The sequence below is a fragment of the Phyllostomus discolor genome, chromosome 12, assembly GCF_004126475.2.
Source record: "Phyllostomus discolor isolate MPI-MPIP mPhyDis1 chromosome 12, mPhyDis1.pri.v3, whole genome shotgun sequence".
Lineage (NCBI taxonomy): Eukaryota > Metazoa > Chordata > Mammalia > Chiroptera > Phyllostomidae > Phyllostomus > Phyllostomus discolor.
In genome coordinates, this window is record NC_040914.2 from 22,503,181 (window position 1) to 22,522,719 (window position 19,539).

A 19,539-nucleotide genomic window follows, 5' to 3' on the forward strand; every position below is an offset into this window, starting at 1 on the left:
ATTTGAGTCACCTGTCAGCTCCAGAAAGAACATATCTACCAGACTTCTGATTCCTCAATTCTTCATTTGAGTTGAATTGGGACTGGGCATAGTGCCAGGCACAGAAACGACTGACAGATCATGATTCCTCTTGTGAAGAGCTCTGTGACAGTACAAGGAAGGGGTTAAAGGAAAAAGAACATATCAACCCACTGTTGTGAGGAAAAGAAAGAAGGGCAAGGGTCTGATGTAGGTGTTCTGGAGTCAGCCATGAGGGGCATAGAACCCAGTGGCCTCTGAGAAATGCACTGTTTCTCTGTAGCTAGGGCTCCTCTTCCCTAGGATGTGAGGGTGTCCAAGGGGAACTGAAGAGGAGTGTGGGTGCCCCTTTGTCCTGTTGGACAGAATGCCATCATCTTCATTCCCTAGCCTTACCTCTGCATGAGGCAGGTCAAACCTGTGCCTCCAGGGGGCGCCCCGTCCTCCATGCCAGACCTGAGAGCTCCCAGTAGAAGGGTTGGCGCTGTCCGTGGTCCTGGAGCACAGCTGGATTTCCTCTGCCACAGACCCCACTTCACAGTCACAAGAGCCTGAGCCTTAGGAAAGCAGGGCCCCTAGGCTGGAGGGGCTTCGGAAAGGTGGGGTTCTTCTTGAGAAGGAGGAGTCAGGAGAAGGCGTGTCAGTGGGCTGGGTTTATGTCTGTGCTCTTCCTCTCATCCCTCTGATTTGTCATCATGCTGTTTAATGTTGTTCTTCCTTGAAATTTTTCCACAAAAGGCAATCATGGGAACAAAAATATTTCAGGTTTGAAATATTTTTCCATGTATTGGTTGTGCAAAAAATATATATAGTTCATGTCGCATAAACCTTATATATTTATTATAGCTTATATTATATAAATGTCTTATAAATACTATAATGAATATATAACTAATTATGAGAATGAGTAATACATTGTACTTTTTTATATTGTAATTTATATATTAAAGTACAATGTCATACATTTATAAATATGAGAAATGTATAATGTGGTTTAAATAGTTCCTTATTAAAATAGTCTACACTATATAAACATATAAGTTACACCATGGGATCATATCTCAAGTCAAGAATAAAACAGGAAGGCTCCCCAGGAGCCTCAGAATTTCTCTTCATTCCCCTTTCTCTCCAAGCCACTTTCATTTCCAGATCATGAAGGCCACAGAACCAAAGCTACATCATCAGTGTAGGCAAATGCCATTGGGAACTTTGGTATCTTGGCTTAAATATTCTGTCTCATTTTCTGGACTCAAGTATTCCCCAAAATACTAGCCTAACAATGCCCATTTTCATTTATTTTCAATTATTCTATACTTTTAAAATGAGGGATTTTATTTCCTCTATTTACTTTTTTCCCAAACAATTTTGTTATTTTCAGCACAAGTCCTGAACAGAATGATTTAACCAGTTATTACCAAAACAAGAGTCACAATTCAACATCTTGCCATATTGAAATTGGAGTTCCTATAGTGGGTGTGGGGAACCAAAATCCTCCCAGTTACAAACTATAATTGTCCCCTTCTTTCCTCAGGGCCACTTTCTAAAACTGAGGAAATAAATCACTTACATGCAGGTGCTTGTTTTGTGTCACTGGGGCACTCACCTGGACCCATTCTACCTGTGGACACCCCACAGACATTTCCCCCTTGCAGCCAATGTTGTGGCTGGACCAGCCCTTATGGTTCTTGTTATGATCATAGGACACACTTCAGCAACAACCATTAGGGAACTTTGGAAAATAAACAGCTTTATTACAGTCATCTCCTATTATCCACAGTTGTGCTTTCCATGGTTTCTGCCATCTCTGTTCAAACACAGTCCAAAAATACTAAATGGAAGATTCCAGAAATAATCCATTCTTGTTTAAAATGTTGCAGTTTTCTAAGAAGTATGATGAATCATGTACTCCCTCTGTGTGTGCTGCCTGGGTGTGAACTATCTCTTTGTCCAGCATCTCCACACTGTATCTACTGCCCACTTGTGAGTCACTTAGTAGCTTATTAGATCTTCAGGTCTACTGTCCCAGTATCTGGTGACTTGTGTTCAGGTCACTCTAGTAGTAGCCTCATACTATGTATGTCACAATGCCTGTGGCATTCACCTCCCTACACCTCATCACATAGGCATTGTGACACCTTACAACAGCACAGGAAGTGATGCAGACCCTGGCCAGCAGGGTCCGTGTGTTGTGGCTGCGATAAACAAATTCACACAGACTAAGGAATTCCTGTAGAGGAAAAGGAGATGGCATGGCCACTCTCTGATGAGAGAGGACCTCAGCCCTTGCCTAGACAAGCTTTTAGTGCTTTGATGGGCACATTACATCGAGGGTGGTCCTCAGTTACTATGCACAGATTTGCTTTAGGTGGTTACCTTTTACAGAAAACAAAGGAGAGGATGTTGCTAATTACATCAAAGAAGAAGGATATTTGCAAATGCAAAGGGAAAAGTGGTTGAACTGGTTACACTCATTCTTGTGAGGTTTAGCATAGATTTTAGGAAGTTACCTTAAAGATACACAGTAAACATTTGCTGCCTCAGTTCAAGGTGAGGAAGTTTTAGCAAAAGCAAGCTTCAAAGCAGCCTAGGAACAATGCAGGCCTGATTCCCCAAGGGGAACCTATCTGTGAGCCTGGGTCCTTTGTGCAGGATCTTGCTCCCCACTGGCCTTTCTGAGTGGGGGGCTGGGCTACATTCCTCATGCCTCATGGAATGGTGTCCTATAAGAAGAAGGGTGAGTTCATTCATAGAAGATATTTTTATAAGATTTATTTATTTATTTTTAGAAAGGAAAAAGGAGGGAGAAAGAGGAAGGGAAACATCAATGTGTGGTTGCCTCTCACACGCTCCCCACTGGGGACCTGGCCCACAACCCAGGCATGTGCCCTGACTGGGAACTGAACCATCAACCCTTTGGTTCACAGGCTATCACTCAATCCACTAAGCCACACCAGCCAGGGCAATAGAAGACATTTTGAGAGAGGGAGAGATCACATTCACATAACCTTTATCACAGTATTTTGTTATAATTCTTCTGCTTTACCATGAGTTATTGTTAATATCTTTTTGTGCCTAATTTATATATTAAACTTCATCAGAGGTGTGTATAGGAAAAGTCATAATACATATAGGACTCAGTACTATCTGCTGTTTCAAAAATCCACTGGAGATCTTGAGACATCTTGCCCAGAGCTAAGGGACACTACAGACTTCACAATCATAGAGCTTATTGTTAGGGATCTACACTGTGGTACCACTCGTGACTCTAGTTGTTTTTCTTTTAGAACTTTGTCTTCAAAAAATTAAATTAAACCAACTATATAGAGGAGGGAGACTATGAGCTCTTTCTTCATCCCATACTTTTAACCTAAGTCTGTCCAAGAATTAGGTTTGAAGGACAGGTGGGGTACACCAGATGAAAGCAAGGGGGCTTGGCCTCCAGAAGGGGATTTCAAATTGCTAAAACTTTTGTAGGAAATGCCACAGAAGATTTCAGGGACAAAGGCCATGGGGAGAAGGTGGGTGAGGAAGTAAATGCCAGGGGAAGAGGCCTGGGATGTAACGACTAAGACCAGAGAGTCAGGCAGGGTTATGTATAGGACAGAGGCAGGGTCAGCTCTCTGGCCTGGCCAGTTTTACAGCAGAGAACAAACCCAGCCAGGAACCGGGAGGCCTGTGGGAGGAACTGCCACACCTTACATGGTGCTGGTAGCTCTACTGGAAATACTTTAAGTTCATAGCAGAGCTCTATGATGGTAACAGACCCTTCTCTTGAACTTCCTCTCTCACTCTGTGTAAAGAGCTTCCTGGCGGCTGCTTCCTGCGTGGATTGTGCACATGGCTCACTATGGCTACACCACCTGCATCTCAATCCTTCCTTTGCCTCTGAAAAAAATCATTTTTGGTAACAGGATGCCTAGTCAGCTCCTGCTTACTGCCAACAGGTGGTTGGAAAGATCACTGTGGGGCTGTACATGGGATGGGAAGGGACTGGCGCTCAGGAGGTGCTGGAGAATGGACATGTGCAAGTGAGGAGAGATGACCCCAGAGAAACTATGATACCTCGTCATGAACCAAACACAAAGTGGACAGGGATGTCTTTCCCTGTATAGGCTTTGATGAGTTCTGGGATAGAAAATGAGAGCAACAAGTTGCCACCCTGTCTTCTATGGCTGGTCACCACTGGCTTCAGGAGAACTTGCCACCAGGACCTTTCTGTTCAAAAAGGAGAGAGAGGCAAGCCCTGGACCTCTGTTGCTAGTGATTTCTTTAATGCTCACAGCTGCCTTTCAGTAGCATGCATGATCTCTGCTGTACAGAATGTGAAACTGAGGACAGAGAAATGAAGTGAATCACTTGAAGGCAGTGCCTTAGGAAGTGCTAAAGTCTGCACTTGAGCCCAAGTCTCTCCAATTCCATCACCTTTCTTCTTCCTGCTCTGCCTACAGATGCTCTTACAGTGATTCATGCTAATGTTGTATGAGGTCTCCTCAGGTTTCATCAATTAGTCCCCAACTTCTTTCCCCTAGAGAGGCTGTGATGCCTCTAGTTAGGACGGAGCTCTCAGCAAGTCCTCATTGGCATCTCTTCTTGATCTCTGAGTACTGGCAGATGATGGTGGCCTTCTTGTTCTGAGGTCCCTGCTGCTTCCTCCCATGAAAGATGAGGTTGGCATACTGGATATCCTGTTCCTCTCTCAATGGAGAGGCATCCCTGGTGGGTGATGCTACATCTGGAGGCCCGTCTGGCCCAAGGTTTAGCTGGGAACCCTGAGTGAAGGGGAGAGAAGAGAGTCAGAGAAGAAAAAATCAGACGTGGTTTCAAGGAGAACTTGGGCTAATGGAACAGTTTTTCATTCATCCTCTTATTCCACACACACTGCTCATGAACTCAACTATTTGCTCATTCATTTAAAAATTGGTAATATTACAACTGATTAGACCATATCGAGGGCTTCCTAATCACATTTAATCCTCACAGATAAAAGTATAAATGCGCCCCAGCTGGCATAGCTCAGCAAATTGAGCGCGGGCTGTGATCCAAAGGGTTGCCGGTTCAATTCCCAGTCAGGGCACATGCTTGGGTTGCAGACCGGGTCCCCAGTGGGAGCCACATGAGAGGCAACCACACATTGATATTTCTCTCCCTCTCTTTCTCCCTCCCTTCCCTTCTCTCTAAAAATAAATAAATAAAATCTTTTTTAAAAAGAGTATAAATGCTAGTCTTATCAGCCCTGGCAGGTATGGCTCAGTAGATTGAGTGCCAGCCTGCAAACCACAGTGTCACCTGTTCGATTCCCAGTCAGGGCTCATGCCTGGATTGCAGGCCAGGTCCCTAGTAGGGGACATGCAAGAGGCAACCACATACTGATGTTTCTCTCTCTCTCCTTCTTCCTCCCTCCCCCTCTGTCTAAAAATAAATAAATAAAATATCTTCTAAAAAATGATACTCTTATCATCTCCATTTATCGATAGGGAAACTGAGATGAGTGGAGGTGGATTAACATGCCCAGAATTGGTAGAAAGTAATGGTTTGGGAGAGAAGGTTCTGTCAGGCTGTATCTGGCAGAGAGGTGAGGCGGGCGAAGTGGTCAGCAGATCTGGGACAGCAGGCTGACCCTAGGCTCTGGGAGGTGAAGGGGAAGCACACCTCCAGCTGTCTGTCCAGCTGAGAACAGAGGAGTGAGTTTATAATGCTGGGAAGCTCAGCTCACACTCATTGAAGGGACATGCCCCGCCCCTCCCCCTACACTTCATGAGAAGATACTCACATCATACACCCAGGTGACTATTCCCATGACAGGGTCTTCATCGTTTGTGACTCTTTGCCTCCCATCTGTTTGCTTCCTGTGGAATTTCACTCTAAAGGAAGGTGTTAGGAGCCACAGTGACTCAGGCACAGGTGGGCAGGCTGCCACCCCCCACTCCCTGATAAGACAACTGATACATCAAGATCCTAGAACCAGACTCGGAGACCCTCCTGACAGATAAGTGAGTGCTCTGTCTCCTGGATGACCAGGTGTTCGGCCGATACCTAACTTGCATCTTGGGGAGAAACTTCAATCATAACAGTGCTATTCGTGAGCACCCCAATGTAAAAACAACCTGACCGTCCATCAATGAATGAAGAGACAATTAAAATGTGCCCCGTCCCTACAATGGAATAGTATTTGGAACAAAAAGGAATAAAAAAATGACACATGAACCTTGAAATTATTGTGCTATGTGGAAAAAAAGAGTCAGTCACCATGCACCATGGATTGTGGGATCCCTTTTATATGAAATGTCCAGAAAGGGGAATCTAAAGAAACTAGACATAGATTAGTGGTTGCCTGGGGTCTGGGCTGAGGGTGGTGACAAAATGATGAATAGGGATGTTTTGTTTTGTTTTTGTTTTGTGCTAATGAAAAGTTTTAAAATTCATTATGCTGATGGGTGCACAACTCCATGACTGAAGTAAAAGTCATTGAGTTGTACCTTTAACTATATGTAAATTTTATCTCAATAAAGCTGCTATCCTATCCACTCCCCTCCCCCAAAACGACCCCTCTGTATGGACTCAGCTCTGCCTTTCTGGGACTCAGGGGCCTCTCTCTGTACTCCCCATGACACAGCTCCCTGTACCTCCCCAGGATACGGGCTTACATGTAAAAGAAGATGAGACACAAGCACAGGGATACTAGGGCCATGGCACCAGCACCTCCAAGAGCTGCAGGAACTACTCTGGAAGCAGATACTGACTTCTCTGCAGAGAAGAGAGGTGTGAGCCCACCCCCTCCCAGGACTCAGTGTCTGGTCTTCCCAAACCTTGCACAACTGGCAGTAGGTTCTGTTCAGATGACAGACAGAAGATCCCATCCGAACAAATAACGCCCTTCCCAGCCATTACCCTTCTTCCCAGCTCCATCCTCCCTTTGATCCCTTCCTTGCTCCCTCAGCCTCCACCTCCAGCAGGCCCCTGACCTGCCAGAAGCAGCAGGACACTGGCGCTCTGGGCCCCGTGGACGTTCTTCACCTCACAACTGAGCCTGAGGCCTGCGTTGACCCACACACAGAGGCTCAGGGAGCTGTTGGCCCAGGGCCCCAAAGTGTAGGAGGTGATGGTGTAAGAGGCGTTGCTGAGGTTCTCCTCCAGCAGCCCCTCCCCCTCCGCCAGAGAAGCAAGGGGGCCAGCTGGGCTCCGGAGGAGCAGCTGCAGTGCAGACCCTGGTCCTCCCAGGAGCAGGAGGGCCCCAACAGCTGTGGGGGGTCTGTGGGGAGCCAGGAGAAGGATCAGTGGTGCCTCCGCCCTCCCAGGACCCAGATGCCCTGCCACCAGGGATCCCCACACTCACAGACCACGGAGAGGCTGAGAGAGATACCTTGGGAGCCCAGCGGGTGCTGAGCTGGGCAGGTGGACTGTCCTTCTTCCCCAGTCCCAACACGGGGCAGCTCCAGGATCGCGGTGGTGGAGATGGGGGTGGCGTTCGGGGCTGAGGACCCCCGAAACCAGCTGAGCTGTGTGCAGGGGGGTTGCTGTCAGCCACACAGAGCAGCTGCAGAGCCTCCCCCTCCAGGATGGGAAGGGATGAGGTATTTCGCAGAATCTCAAATGCTTTGGGGAGAGAAGTGGAGAGAAAGAGGGAGAGAGAGACAGAAGGGGAGGGGAGGGGAGGAGAGGAGAGAGAGAACACAGAGACTGGCACTCACCAACAAGAGGTGAGGGAAGGAGAACGATGATTTCCCTCCTTGCCTCTCCCATATCTGGTCTCATTCACACTGTGATTCCCCCTCAGCTCCATGGTGGCCCCGGCACATGTCTCAGCCCCAGAGATGGAAGCTATTTCCTACCTGTGACATTTCTGTAGGTCATGGCTATGGTGAGGTTCTGTGGAGCATCTAGAAAGGAAAGATATGGCCCCACTTCAGAGGGGAGGAGCAGACGGAAGTCACCTTGAACCCAAGGAGGTGGAGTGGTAACAAGGAAGGAAGGATTATTGTCCTTCTGGATCTCTCCCCTCCTGCATTCAGAAGTATGCACAAGTGTTCTCAAGTAAGCTCAGCCTCCTCCTCTACACACACACACACACACACACTACACAAAAATCCACAAAGGCTTGAGTGTGCCAGTCCCTCTGCCCCCAGGACACCAGCTGTCCCTCCAACACTCACAGGACACATTGAGTTGAAAGGTTTCCTGTGTGGTCACCCCAGGTCCTGCAAGTGTCACCAGACAGGTGACTGTGGTGCCATGGTCCCTGGGCTTTGGAGTGAAGGTGAGCACAGAGGAGCGAAGGGTCCTGGGATTCAGAGAGTCGAGAGCACTCCCCACACATGAGTAGATGAGAGGACTTGCCCATTTGCAGGACCCTGTCAGGCTGCAGCTCAGCTGTGTGGTGCAGCCAGACTCCAGAGGCCCCCGAATGTGGATGTCAGGTTTCTGTGTCAGGTCTGAGGAGGAGAGAGTGAGGTGGCTGGGACCTGGGGCTGCAATGGGGACCCAGGATGTGACCCTGCCTGGGACCCATGGCTGAGGGCCTGAGCTCACCCCAGGTCCTGTGTCTCTTCTAACACCCTGGGCCCAAGGCTAGGACCAAGTAGTGCCCCAAGGTCCAGTTCCTATTCTAAGCTGGGTCCCATGTCTCAACATCCTTCTCTGCGCCCCTGCTATTCCTGTCACTTGCAAAGTCAGCTTCTTATCTTGGTAAGTATGTTCCTCATGATATCCAGCTCCACTTGGAAGACGTAGGTTCCTGTGTCACTCTTCCTGGCATCTCTGATGCTCAGGGAACAGTCATTGGTCCTGGAGTCTGTGAGGAGGAATCGGCCCTCAGTCTGTTTCTTCACTTGTTTATATTAGTTGTTTGTAGCCACAGGATCAGTGCAGTCTGTGTGGTTCTGGAGGTACCAGGAGGTGTAGAATTCATTAAAGGAAAGCCACGAACTCCGCTGGTAGGAAAAGGAGTAGGGCACATGGACACACAGGCCCTCCTGCACCCTCACAGATTCCTGCACTTGGAGCTCATAGCCTTCCTTCTTCAGCAGGGACTCTGGAGGTGGGGTGAAACACAGAAGCTCAGCTGCAGCCCCAGCCACTCCCCCCTGCCCATCCCCCTTCCCAGGCCCACTCACCCCCCCCCACCACAGCAGGGGCAGCAGCAGCAGGGGCACCATGTCTGCTTCTCACAGGGCAGAGCTGTCCCAGTCCCCGTGCCAGGGAGGGAAATAGGGAGCTGTGGTGTGGGGCTGAGTAGCCCCAACAGGAAGCTGTGGGTGACAGAGCTGTAACAAGGCCTGGAGGAGAACTTGGACTCCATGGGCTGTGGGGGTGTGTTGAGGGCTGAGAAATCATCCTGTCTTACATCCCCCAATTCGACCCTGCAGGTGGATGTGCCAAGGCCCCCAATGGTTGAGAGGCTCACCCAGATGTGAATCTTAAAGTGATCACCTTGCACATGATCTTTAAGTGGAGAGGGAGGTCATTCAGGGATCATAGAGGTCAGAGCTGTTTGTGTTGACTCAGGGGACCCATGCTCCAGCTGAAACCATTTCACATTTTAAAAAAGATAATTAAAAAAAATTTTAGAGGGTTCAAGTGCTAGCAAGAGAGGAAAGAATTTAGACCCAACCACAATGAAGGGTGGAGCCCAGGCAAAACTTGAGCGTTAAAGCCCTTTATTCTGGAAGTTGTCAGGACATGGGATGCCCGCATGTTCCTCCTCAAGGTTCTGAGGATCTGTGGGACGGCAATGACACACAGGCCCCCCTAAAATGAAACATGTGCTGGGAGATCTTGGCCCATTCGGTGGGGACCCCAGAGGTTGGCCCTCGGCACAGCAGCAAATTTGCCACAGTAAAGCTCATGAAACTCCTTCCTTAGAGCCCCTTACATGCTCAATCCCTTTTCAAAGCTCCAGCAAAGGCTAGAGTGATATGCAGAAATAATCTGCAATCCTATGCTCTTTTATGATAGAACAAAAGTTAAAACATTTTCCCAAACATGACAATGAGGTGCAATAGGTCAGATATTCCAGGAACAAGTTGTTTGATAAAAACAAAGATTCTTCAACTGTACAGGATAAAAAGAAATCTCAGTCACCTGTGCTGAGGAAATACTGAATTCTCTTCTATTCTTTATATTATATAAATATAATATTAATATTTATTATTATATGACAGAATTATTCTCCTATAAAGAGGCAACAGCCCAGCTGGTGTAGCTCAGTGAATTGAGCACAGGACTGAGAACCAAAGGGTCACTGGTTCATTTCCCAGTCAGAGCACATGCTTGAGTTGCAGGCCAGTTCCCCAGCAGGGAGTGCGTGGGAGGCAACAACCATTGACATTTGTCTCCCTCTCTTTTTCCCTCCCTTCCCCCTCTTTAAAAATAAATAAAATCTTTTAAAAAAAAGAGGCAACAAAAGTGTAGTCAAAAAAGGTAGAGAACATGTTATGCAGGTGTGCCAGACAAGAATCCATACTACTAATAAAAATAGTCTGTAATTTTTGGAATTGTCCTATATTTTGGTTTTCAGCATTTAGCTTTTCTTGCTTGATGGGATGTGTTTTCTTACTTCAGAAAAGTTGATAGATGCCACTCATTGCTTCTTTTTCAAAGCAGTGATCTCAACATTAGCATAAATATCAGACTCCACTCAACCTGGGGCTGCCCCTGCCACAGGGAACATGTGACCCAGAGGTAACCAACTCTACACACACCCACCCCAGACTCCTCATGTACTACAAATAAGACTGTCTTGTTCAAGCAAAGGACTAAAGGAAGCAGAATTTCCTGGGTTGTGCCCCCATAATTCACATCACTGAGAGGTCTAGCAAACTGCAAGTTGGATTATAAAAATGACATGAAATAAGTGTTGGTAAGAATATTCAGAGAAGGGAACGCCCCTGAACTGTTCCTAGAAATGTAAATTGGGGACCACAGTGTAAATCAGTAGGGCAGGTCCTCAATAATTAATAATAGAGCTTCTATAAGATCCAGCAATTCCACTTCCTATTTAGAGGAAATGAAAATACTAACTTAAAAAGACATATATACTTCTACATTCATTGCAGCATCATTTACAGTAGCCAAGATGTGGAAGAAACATCTCATCCACCAATAAATGATGAAGAAAAAGTGGTACACATGCAGTGGGATGTTATTGTGCCATAAAAAAGGAAGAACTACTGCCATTTGCAACTATTGTACATGGATGGAACATGACTGCATTTTATTAAGTATAATAAGTGGAAAAAGACAAATACTGCATGACTCCATGATCATGTGGAAACTTTTAAAAAATAATCCATCTCATAGACAGAATAGATGGGTGGTTGCCAGAGGCAGAGGAAGGAGGTTGGGCAAAAATAGGAGAAGGTGGTCAAAGGTACAAACTTCTACTCATAAAACAATTACATCATAAACATGTACTGTTCAGATGGTGACTGTAGTTAATAATAGTGGGTATTAGTATTATACTATTAACTGTAGTAATGTACTTAATAATACTGTGCTGGATATTTTAAAATTACTGAGAGTGTACATTGCTAAGAGATAAAATTGTTGAAAGTTCTCATTACAAGAAAAAAAAGTGTAGAAACTCTGTGTGGTGATGGGTGTTAACAAGACATGTGGTGAGCACTTTGCAATATACACGTATATCGAATCATGAAGTTACATGTCAATTATATCTCAAAAATATATATGTACTAAAAACCTCAGGCTGAGTGCTTGGGTTAGAGTAGAAGGTCCAGGTCTTCCAGGCAGAGTTCCACTTCTGCTCCATGTGTGCTCCCACATCGGCATAAGAGATCCCTCACATTGAATTCCTGCTGCTGAAATCCATAGTGGGGCTTATGTGTTCCTGTTCTTCCCTTGACTGATTAACTCTCAAGAGATAAAACAGTGAACAGTGGGTGATTTCAAATGCCTTCATGATAAAACTCACAGCCAACCAGGAATAAAGGAGAATTTCCCTGATGAGATAGGGGTGTCTTCAGCAGCATCATACATAATGCAGTATCATCGGGTTCTAGTCTAGAAAGGGTATATGAAATGCAAAAAGAAGACAAAACTGTCTGTCTTCATAGATGATTTTATATATAGGAAAATCCACAAATATCCATAGATACATTGGGGGGTTTAATAAGAGAGTTAGCAAGGTTGCTAGAGACAAAATCAAATTACAACAATCAAATGCATTCTTCTATCAGAGTAATAAAAGGTAGGATGTTATCAAGTTGCCATTGACAATAGCATCAAAAATTATGATACATCTGGCCGTGACTGGTGTGGCTCAGTGGACTGAGTGCTGGCCTTGAACCAAGCAGTCACTGGTTCGATTCCCATTCAGGGCACATGCCTAGGTTGTGGGCCAGGTCCCCAGTTGAGAGCATGTGACAGGCAATCACACATTGATGTTTCTCTCCCTCTCCTTCTCTCTCACTCCCCCTCACTCTGAAAATAAATAAATAAAATCATTTTAAAAAACTAAGATACACCTAAAATATATCTATTCAGATGTGTACATAATAGAAATATAAGCTGCACTTTTTCAGTGGACAAGATTATAAATCCCTTTGGAAGGACATTAAAGATGTTAATAAATAAAGAAATATGCATGTTGATGGATATTAAAACAATATTGTGTAAAAGTTCACTCTACCCAAATTAATCTGCAGAATTAAAGCAATGTGTTACCCAATCTCCCAGTAGACTTCTGTAAAACTTGGTACCTCTATTGTAAAATTTATATTAAAGTAAATTTTTCCAAAAGCAGTCAAGACAAACATGGAGAAGAACAATGTATGATGACTGGCTCCTTAGGGCTTCAAGATATAGTAAAAGTGTCACAGAAAATATGATGGTGTGGCATTTACTGACATGCATGGTACCACCAGACCACTGGAACAGAACAGGGCAGCTAGAAATAGCAAAGACCAAAACCACAGGAAATGCCATGTGTGTTAGAGGAGGTGATGCAGAAAAGTGACAAAAAGAGAAACTTCTCCTTAGAATTTTTTTATTTCTGGTCTGATTTTTTATCTGCTCTTTATTGTATTTTTCCATTATAATTTAGTCTCCTTTTACCCCTCTCCTCTGAGCAATCACCACACTGTTGTCCATGCCCATGAGTCCTTTTTCTGTTTCTTTCATTCCCTGACCACCTCACCCCTGCCCATTAGCTGTCATCCTGCTTAGAGAGAGAGGAAGGGAAACAGAGAGAAAGAAAGAGAAATATCAGTTTTGTAGTTTCACTTATTGATGCATTAATTGGTTGATTCTTGCATGTGTCCTGCCTGAGGATCAAACCCTGAACCTTAGCTTATGGGGACAATGCTCTAACCAACAGTGTTACTGTCCAGGGACAATGAACATTTCAATAATACATGTGGGCAACTAGTGATCCGAATGCACTCAAATGAGACTGTACGCTTAGCTCTTACAATGCATGAACATCAAGGGCAGATGAGTTGAGGATCTGCTGTTCTAGGAGAAACAAGACAATGGAGAGGATGGAAGACAATATAGCAGAATGTCTCCATAAACTTAAGGGAAAGAAGGTTTCATAACAAGATATAAATAGAAATATTTATAAAAAGAAACATTGAAAAGTTGGACAAGGCTACAATTAAGGACTCTTCATAGATACACTAAATCATCAGCCATCAAGTGAGAAATGAGTTTTACAACACGTGTAAACATCAAAGTATCAGTCTCCAGAATAAGGAGGTATTTCTAAAAGTACATAAGAAAAAGAAAACAGGAAAATGGACTCACTTGAGCTGCCCCTCTTAAAAGATAGCAAACAACCAGCGGGTAAACAAATAAAAGCAGCCCCAGGTTATTAGCAGCCAGGAAAGTGCACCTTCAAACCACAATAAGACACTGTTATACTGGCTCCAAGTGCACAAATGTTAAAGTGTGTGAAAACCCCCGTGTTCATGACAGTGTGGGGCAACAGTTGCTGACATGTAAACTGGTACCAGTGCTGCAGAGAATACGAGCATCATCTACTGAACTGGGGTGGCTTACACCACGCCAACAATTCCCTCCTCCACTTCTGACCCAGAGCAGCATCAACCCACAGGGCAGCCCATGGCCACCATGTCAGGTGACGACATGAAGGGTGTCTGTAAGGATGTGAACTGTAAGGGACAGACGATGGGTGATAAAGTAAAACACACACTGGAATCGGAAGTCTTACTACAAGAAAGGAATGTAAATTATCCGTTTTTGTGTTCTGAGATCAATTTCAATGGAGGTGAAAGTGGGGAGTTTCTCCCACACCACCAAGTAATTCAACCCAATTCTTTCACTATGTACCTGGAGAGAGCATCAGATTCCACAACTAAAGATTCAGTTCGTAACCTGTCCCCCCATATCCCACAAAAGATGCCAGTCTCAAGTCCAGGTTGTCATCTGCACTTCTGAACAAAGAGCTATAAATCAGAGGTTCCCAAGACCTCTTCCTCTTTGTATTTATCAACGTAACACAGGAGCTCACAGAACTCAGAGCACATATTACTCTCTAGATCATAGGTTTACAGTAAAAGAATATGACTCAGGGACAGCCAGATGGAAGAGGTGCAGAGGGCTGGGTGTGCAAGGGGTGTGTAAGGGGTGTGGAGCTTCCATGGCCTCTCTGAAGTGCCCTCTCTCCCAACACCTACATCTGTTCACCAACCTGAAGCTCCCAAACCATGTCCTTTGGGGTTTGTATGGAGGCCTCATGACATAGTCATGATTAATTAAATCGCAGTCCATTGGTGACTGATTCCACAGGTCCCCTCCCCATCCTGTTTCCCTCTGGCCTTCACGCTACCCAACACAGGAGGAACCTCTCACACTGGAGACTGCAGACCTGGCCCCAACACAGCCTCATCCCCTAGGCCCATCCTCTGTCCTGTGGGTCAGGTGTGAGGGACAGATGAGGAGGTGAGAGGAGAGAAAGTTGACTGCAGCCACAGGTATGGATGAAGGCAAAAGAGAAAATTTCCCATACCTGCACCAGGCAAGGTGGGCCTCAGGGCAGAGAGAAGGCCAGGCTGACCCACCTCAGAGCACAAGGACTATCTTAATACAATGCACGGTAATGAATTAGGGAAAAGGCATAACCACTATCTCATTCAAGAAAGGCCACAGAATTCACCTCAGAGAAAGGAAGGTCAGTTTCTGTGTGTGTGTGAGAGAGAGAGTGTCTGTTTTATTCCAAATAAACTAATGAACAAAATTTTTATGGGGGTGATATTCACATGGCATAAAATCACTAATGTTAATTTTGGATGTGCAAATGTTGAAGCTGTTTATCACTACACGTCCCCATGATTTTCTTTTCCTCAGGCTTACTGTGCTCCTTTGTCTTGCCTTATAGGAATCTGATATGGAGGATTTGGAATGATTGATGCACTGATGCATCAGGCAAAAAGTCCTACAGGCCAAAGGGTGTCTCTTTAGTATTTAAGTTTTATTTTTCAGTTACAGTTTATATTCCATATTATTTTGTATTAGTTTCAGGTGTACAACATGGTGGTCAGACAATCAAATACATTACGAAGTGATCCCCTTGATATTTCCAGTGCCTACCAGGACCATATGTACTTATTACATTATTATTGTCTATATTCTCTATGCTTCACTTTACATCCCAGGGTGTCTGTTTGACTCAGCTTCTCAGCAAGGGTCTGGCTCATTCAAATGCTGAATGGAAAACCAAGGCCAGTAAAACCCTAGGCTGAACTTGGTGTAATTTGTATTTTTACATTCCAGAAAATTTCACATGACTCTGCTTCCCTACTCTGACATTCAAGAGATGCCTAGTCCTCAGGGAGCAGGGGAGAATTGGATGGTCCTTCAGGAGCTAAAATTGACTCGGATCCTGTTTTGTACATTTTGGATCTAGACTCTGTGAAACCCGCTGAAGAAGAGGAATGGATTCATTGCAAACATTCATAACAGGTTTGTTCCAGAACTGTTAGCTTATTTATATTCATTCTCAGAATCACATAATTCGGCTCAAGAAATTTTATATTGTATAACTTAATAAAATTTTTATTTATAATTAAGTAGTAATCATAACAAGGTTGGCATCTTTGAATTGAAAGGCAGAGCTGTGCTCCCAACTCAACCGCACATGGACATCTACATGGAAGGTGCTGTTTGGGAGACAAGAAACTCAGGTGCTAACCAGGTAACTTCTGGGCAATGGGAGTGTAAGGCCCCAAGTTCATTCCCTTCCTGGGTCTGTGATGGAAACAGAGGAGCAGGGGGTGGGGAGACAGAGAGGACAAGTTGAGTGGGAGAGGTACAGGCAACAGCAAAGGGGCAGTCAGTTGGTGTGCATCACTTCTTGTTTATATTCTGCATCTTATATGTTTTGACATCTTAAAATCCTTGCTAAACAAGGAGACACAGCCCCTCCCAGAACAGCCAATTCTCACACACAGGAAAGATCTCTGCCGCGATCAGCCTTTCAGGTGCAAACCAATTAATCCTGAGCCCATATTTCCAATCACCCCAACCTGCCCTCAATCACCTAGGGCCTGGAACCAGAGAAATAGAGACCAGACCACAGGAAGAAAGAAAACCCTCATTTCTTCATACTAGCTGATCCTCAACTGTTCACCCTGCCCTGACTTGCATTTCCCATGGAAACCCCAATAAGACTCTGGCTAGTCTGTCCCCCACTTCCATCTGCTCTTTGATGAAACCTGGTGCTTCCCCCGGGGCCCTGCCTGGCCTTGTGGGGCCTCCTCTCAGTAAATGAAAGGAATAAAAACGTTCTTTCATTGGTGTTGACTCTACTTGTCATCCTCAGTCACTTACACAAATTAAAACCCCAAAGGTACAATTGAGACAGGTGAGTCAGGAGTTCCCAGGGAGAAGGTGACACTGATGTCCCATGACCACCCCTCTGGACTCCATGTCTTACCTCAGTGCCGTCTTCACAAGAAGGGAGGGTCAGTCAGGCTGTCAGCCTCATTTTCTGGGGGTTTCCACCCCTGCAGGGCCAACACAGCTCTCAGCTCAGGGACTCAGACCCTTTGGCTCTAACTCCAGGCAGGTGGGACTGCTCAGCCTCACCTGGAACTCAGGGCCAATCACTGACCTTCCCAGTAGAGAGACAGAGCGACTCACCTGGTGTAGTAGAGCCAGGTGAGGCCATAGCTGAGGAGGAAGCCAGTCCTCATGAGGTCCCCTCTGATCAGAGTAAGGACCAGGGGCCAGGAGCCCTGCTAGTCCTCAGTCACACATTTGCAGGAAGGGGGTCATCCTGGGGAAAAGGAGAGGGGGTAAAGTTGTAACTCCAGATCTCAGTCTGCCCACTGCCCAACACCTGACTTGGCTCCCCACCCCTAGTACTTATCCTGCAACTCACTCTGCACAGAGAGGCTGAAGGAAACATGTTTGGAGCTCAGTTGGGGCTGAGCCTGGCAGGTGTACTGTCCCTCTTCCACATGAGGCAGCTCCAGGGTCGTGGTGGTGGAGATCAGGGGCAGGGTGGGTGTCAGGGGATGTTCACGACTGGAGAACTCCAGAATCAGCTCAGCACTGCAGGGAGGGGGTTGCTGTCAGCCATGCACAGCAGGTACAGAGCCTTGCCCTCCAGGATGGGATGGAATGCGATTTGCACAATTGTGAGTGCCCTGGGGACAGAAGTGGGGTGGGGTGGGGGGAGAGAGAGAGAGAGAGAGAGGGAAATACAGGGCAGGCACCCACCCACAAGAGGTGAGGGAGGGAAGGTGATGATTTTCATCCTTGCCTCTCTCATATCTGATAATATTCACACTGTGATCCCCCCTCTGCTCCATGGTGACCCCAGGGTCAGGTTCAAGCCCCAGCATCAGGGGCATCATGTCTGCCCCTGACAGGGCAGAGATGGTTTATGTTCCTGTGTCAGGTAGGAAAATGCCCAGCTATGGGGTGGAGCTGAGGACATCCCAAGAGGAAGCCGTGAGTGACAGACCTGTGACCCTGCCTGAAAGGGGAACTTGGGCTCCACAGGCCATGGGGGTGGGGTGGCAGCTGAGAAATCATCCTGTGAACTTCAGCCCTTTACCATACCCTCCAAGTGGATGTGCCCAGGCCCCCAGAATTTGAGAGGCTGTTCCAGATGTGAATGTGAAAGCAATCACCTTGCAGATGATGTTTAAGTTGAGAGGGGGGTCTCCCAGTGGTCATCCTGGGCGGAACCAGTCATGGTGGCTCAACCCTGGTCAGGGAGGACCCAACCTCCAGCATAAACCACTGAACCTCCCAGAAGAGGATACTTTTAAATTTCCTCTAGACCACCAAGTGCTGATAGGAGAGGAAGGAATTTAGACCCAACTCCAGTGGAAGGTGGAACCCAGGGGAAAGCTGGGCATTAAAGTGCTTTGCTCTGTGGGTACATGGGATGCACAAGTCATGGCCTTCTAGGGTCTGAGGGTCTGTGGGACAATGACGGTGCACAGGTCTCCTCAAAGTGGGGTGTGTGCTGAGAGATCTCGCTCCATTCAGTGGAGACCCCAAAGGCTGGCCCACAGCACAGCAGTAAATGTGCCACCTTAAAGCTGAGGAAGCTCCATCCCCAGTGCCCCTCATGTGCTCAGTCCCTTCTCAAAGCCCCAGCAAGGGCTCCAGGGATGTGTGGAAATCACCTGCAATCCTGATGCTCTTTTATAAAAGAAAAACTTGATAAACTTTTCCCCAAATATGATAATGATGTGTAACAGTTCACACATCCCAGTAACAAACTGTGTGATTTAAAAACTTTTTTAAACTACATAGGAGAAAAAACTACATCAGAGAAAAAGAAATGTCAATCGTTGGTGCCAAGGGAAATACTGAGTTCTCTTTCTATTTACTATGTTACATAAATATCATATTATTATAACAACTAATGATGTGTATTAAGCTAATATTGATTACTATATGACAGAATTATTTTCCTATAAATAAGCAATCAAAGTATTTGAATAAAAAATGTTTGAATAACCCTGGCTGGTGTAGCTCAGTGGATTGAGCTCAGGCTGCAAACCAAAGTGTCACCGGTTCGATTCCCATTCAGGGTACATGCCTGGGTTGCAGGCCATGACTCCCAGCAACCGCACATTGATGTTTCTCTCTTTCTCCCTCCCTTCCCTCTCTAAAAATAAATAAATAAAATCTTTTAAAAAAACTTCTTAAAAAAATGTTTGAATAAAAATGTTTCAGGCAGGTGTGCCAGAGAGGAACACCACACTACTAATGGTAATAGTCTATAATTTTAAAACTGGCTTATGTTTTGACTTTCTGCTTTTTAACATTTCTCAACTGATATTATGTGTTTTCTCATTTCAGAAAAATTCATAGGTGCCACATATTGCTTTTTTATGTTGAAGCAGTGGTCTCAACATCAGTATAAATATCAGGCTCCACAAAACTGGATCTTCCCCTGCCATAGGTAACATGTGAAGCAGAGGTAACCAACTCTACTCCCCGTCCACCCCAGACTCCCCACATATTGCAAAGAAGACTGTCTTGTACAAGCAAAGGACTAAAGGAAGCAGGATTTCTGTGGCC

At 45.7% G+C, this 19,539-nt stretch overlaps 2 protein-coding genes, 1 long non-coding RNA gene and 1 pseudogene across 3 annotated transcripts in view; all 4 read right to left on the minus strand.

The window, feature by feature from the left end:
- The window catches only part of LOC114510626 (sialic acid-binding Ig-like lectin 5), a 94,048-nt gene extending 92,417 nt beyond the window's left edge, over window positions 1-1,631 (minus strand). The window contains exon 1 of the mRNA XM_036012749.1: window positions 1,622-1,631. Within this exon, the coding sequence (XP_035868642.1) occupies window positions 1,622-1,631 (10 nt within the window). The remainder of the gene's footprint in view (window positions 1-1,621) is intronic.
- LOC114510623 (sialic acid-binding Ig-like lectin 5) overlaps window positions 1-19,539 on the minus strand; it is a 209,017-nt gene that overhangs the window by 170,090 nt on the left and 19,388 nt on the right. The window lies entirely within an intron of this gene.
- Window positions 6,920-9,430, minus strand: LOC114510629 (annotated as a pseudogene).
- LOC118497761 lies at window positions 16,572-17,450 on the minus strand. The gene is made up of 3 exons (XR_004900296.1): window positions 17,375-17,450; window positions 17,134-17,269; window positions 16,572-16,997 (listed from the first exon to the last, which is right to left on the minus strand). It is a non-coding gene; the product is annotated as an uncharacterized LOC118497761 (long non-coding RNA).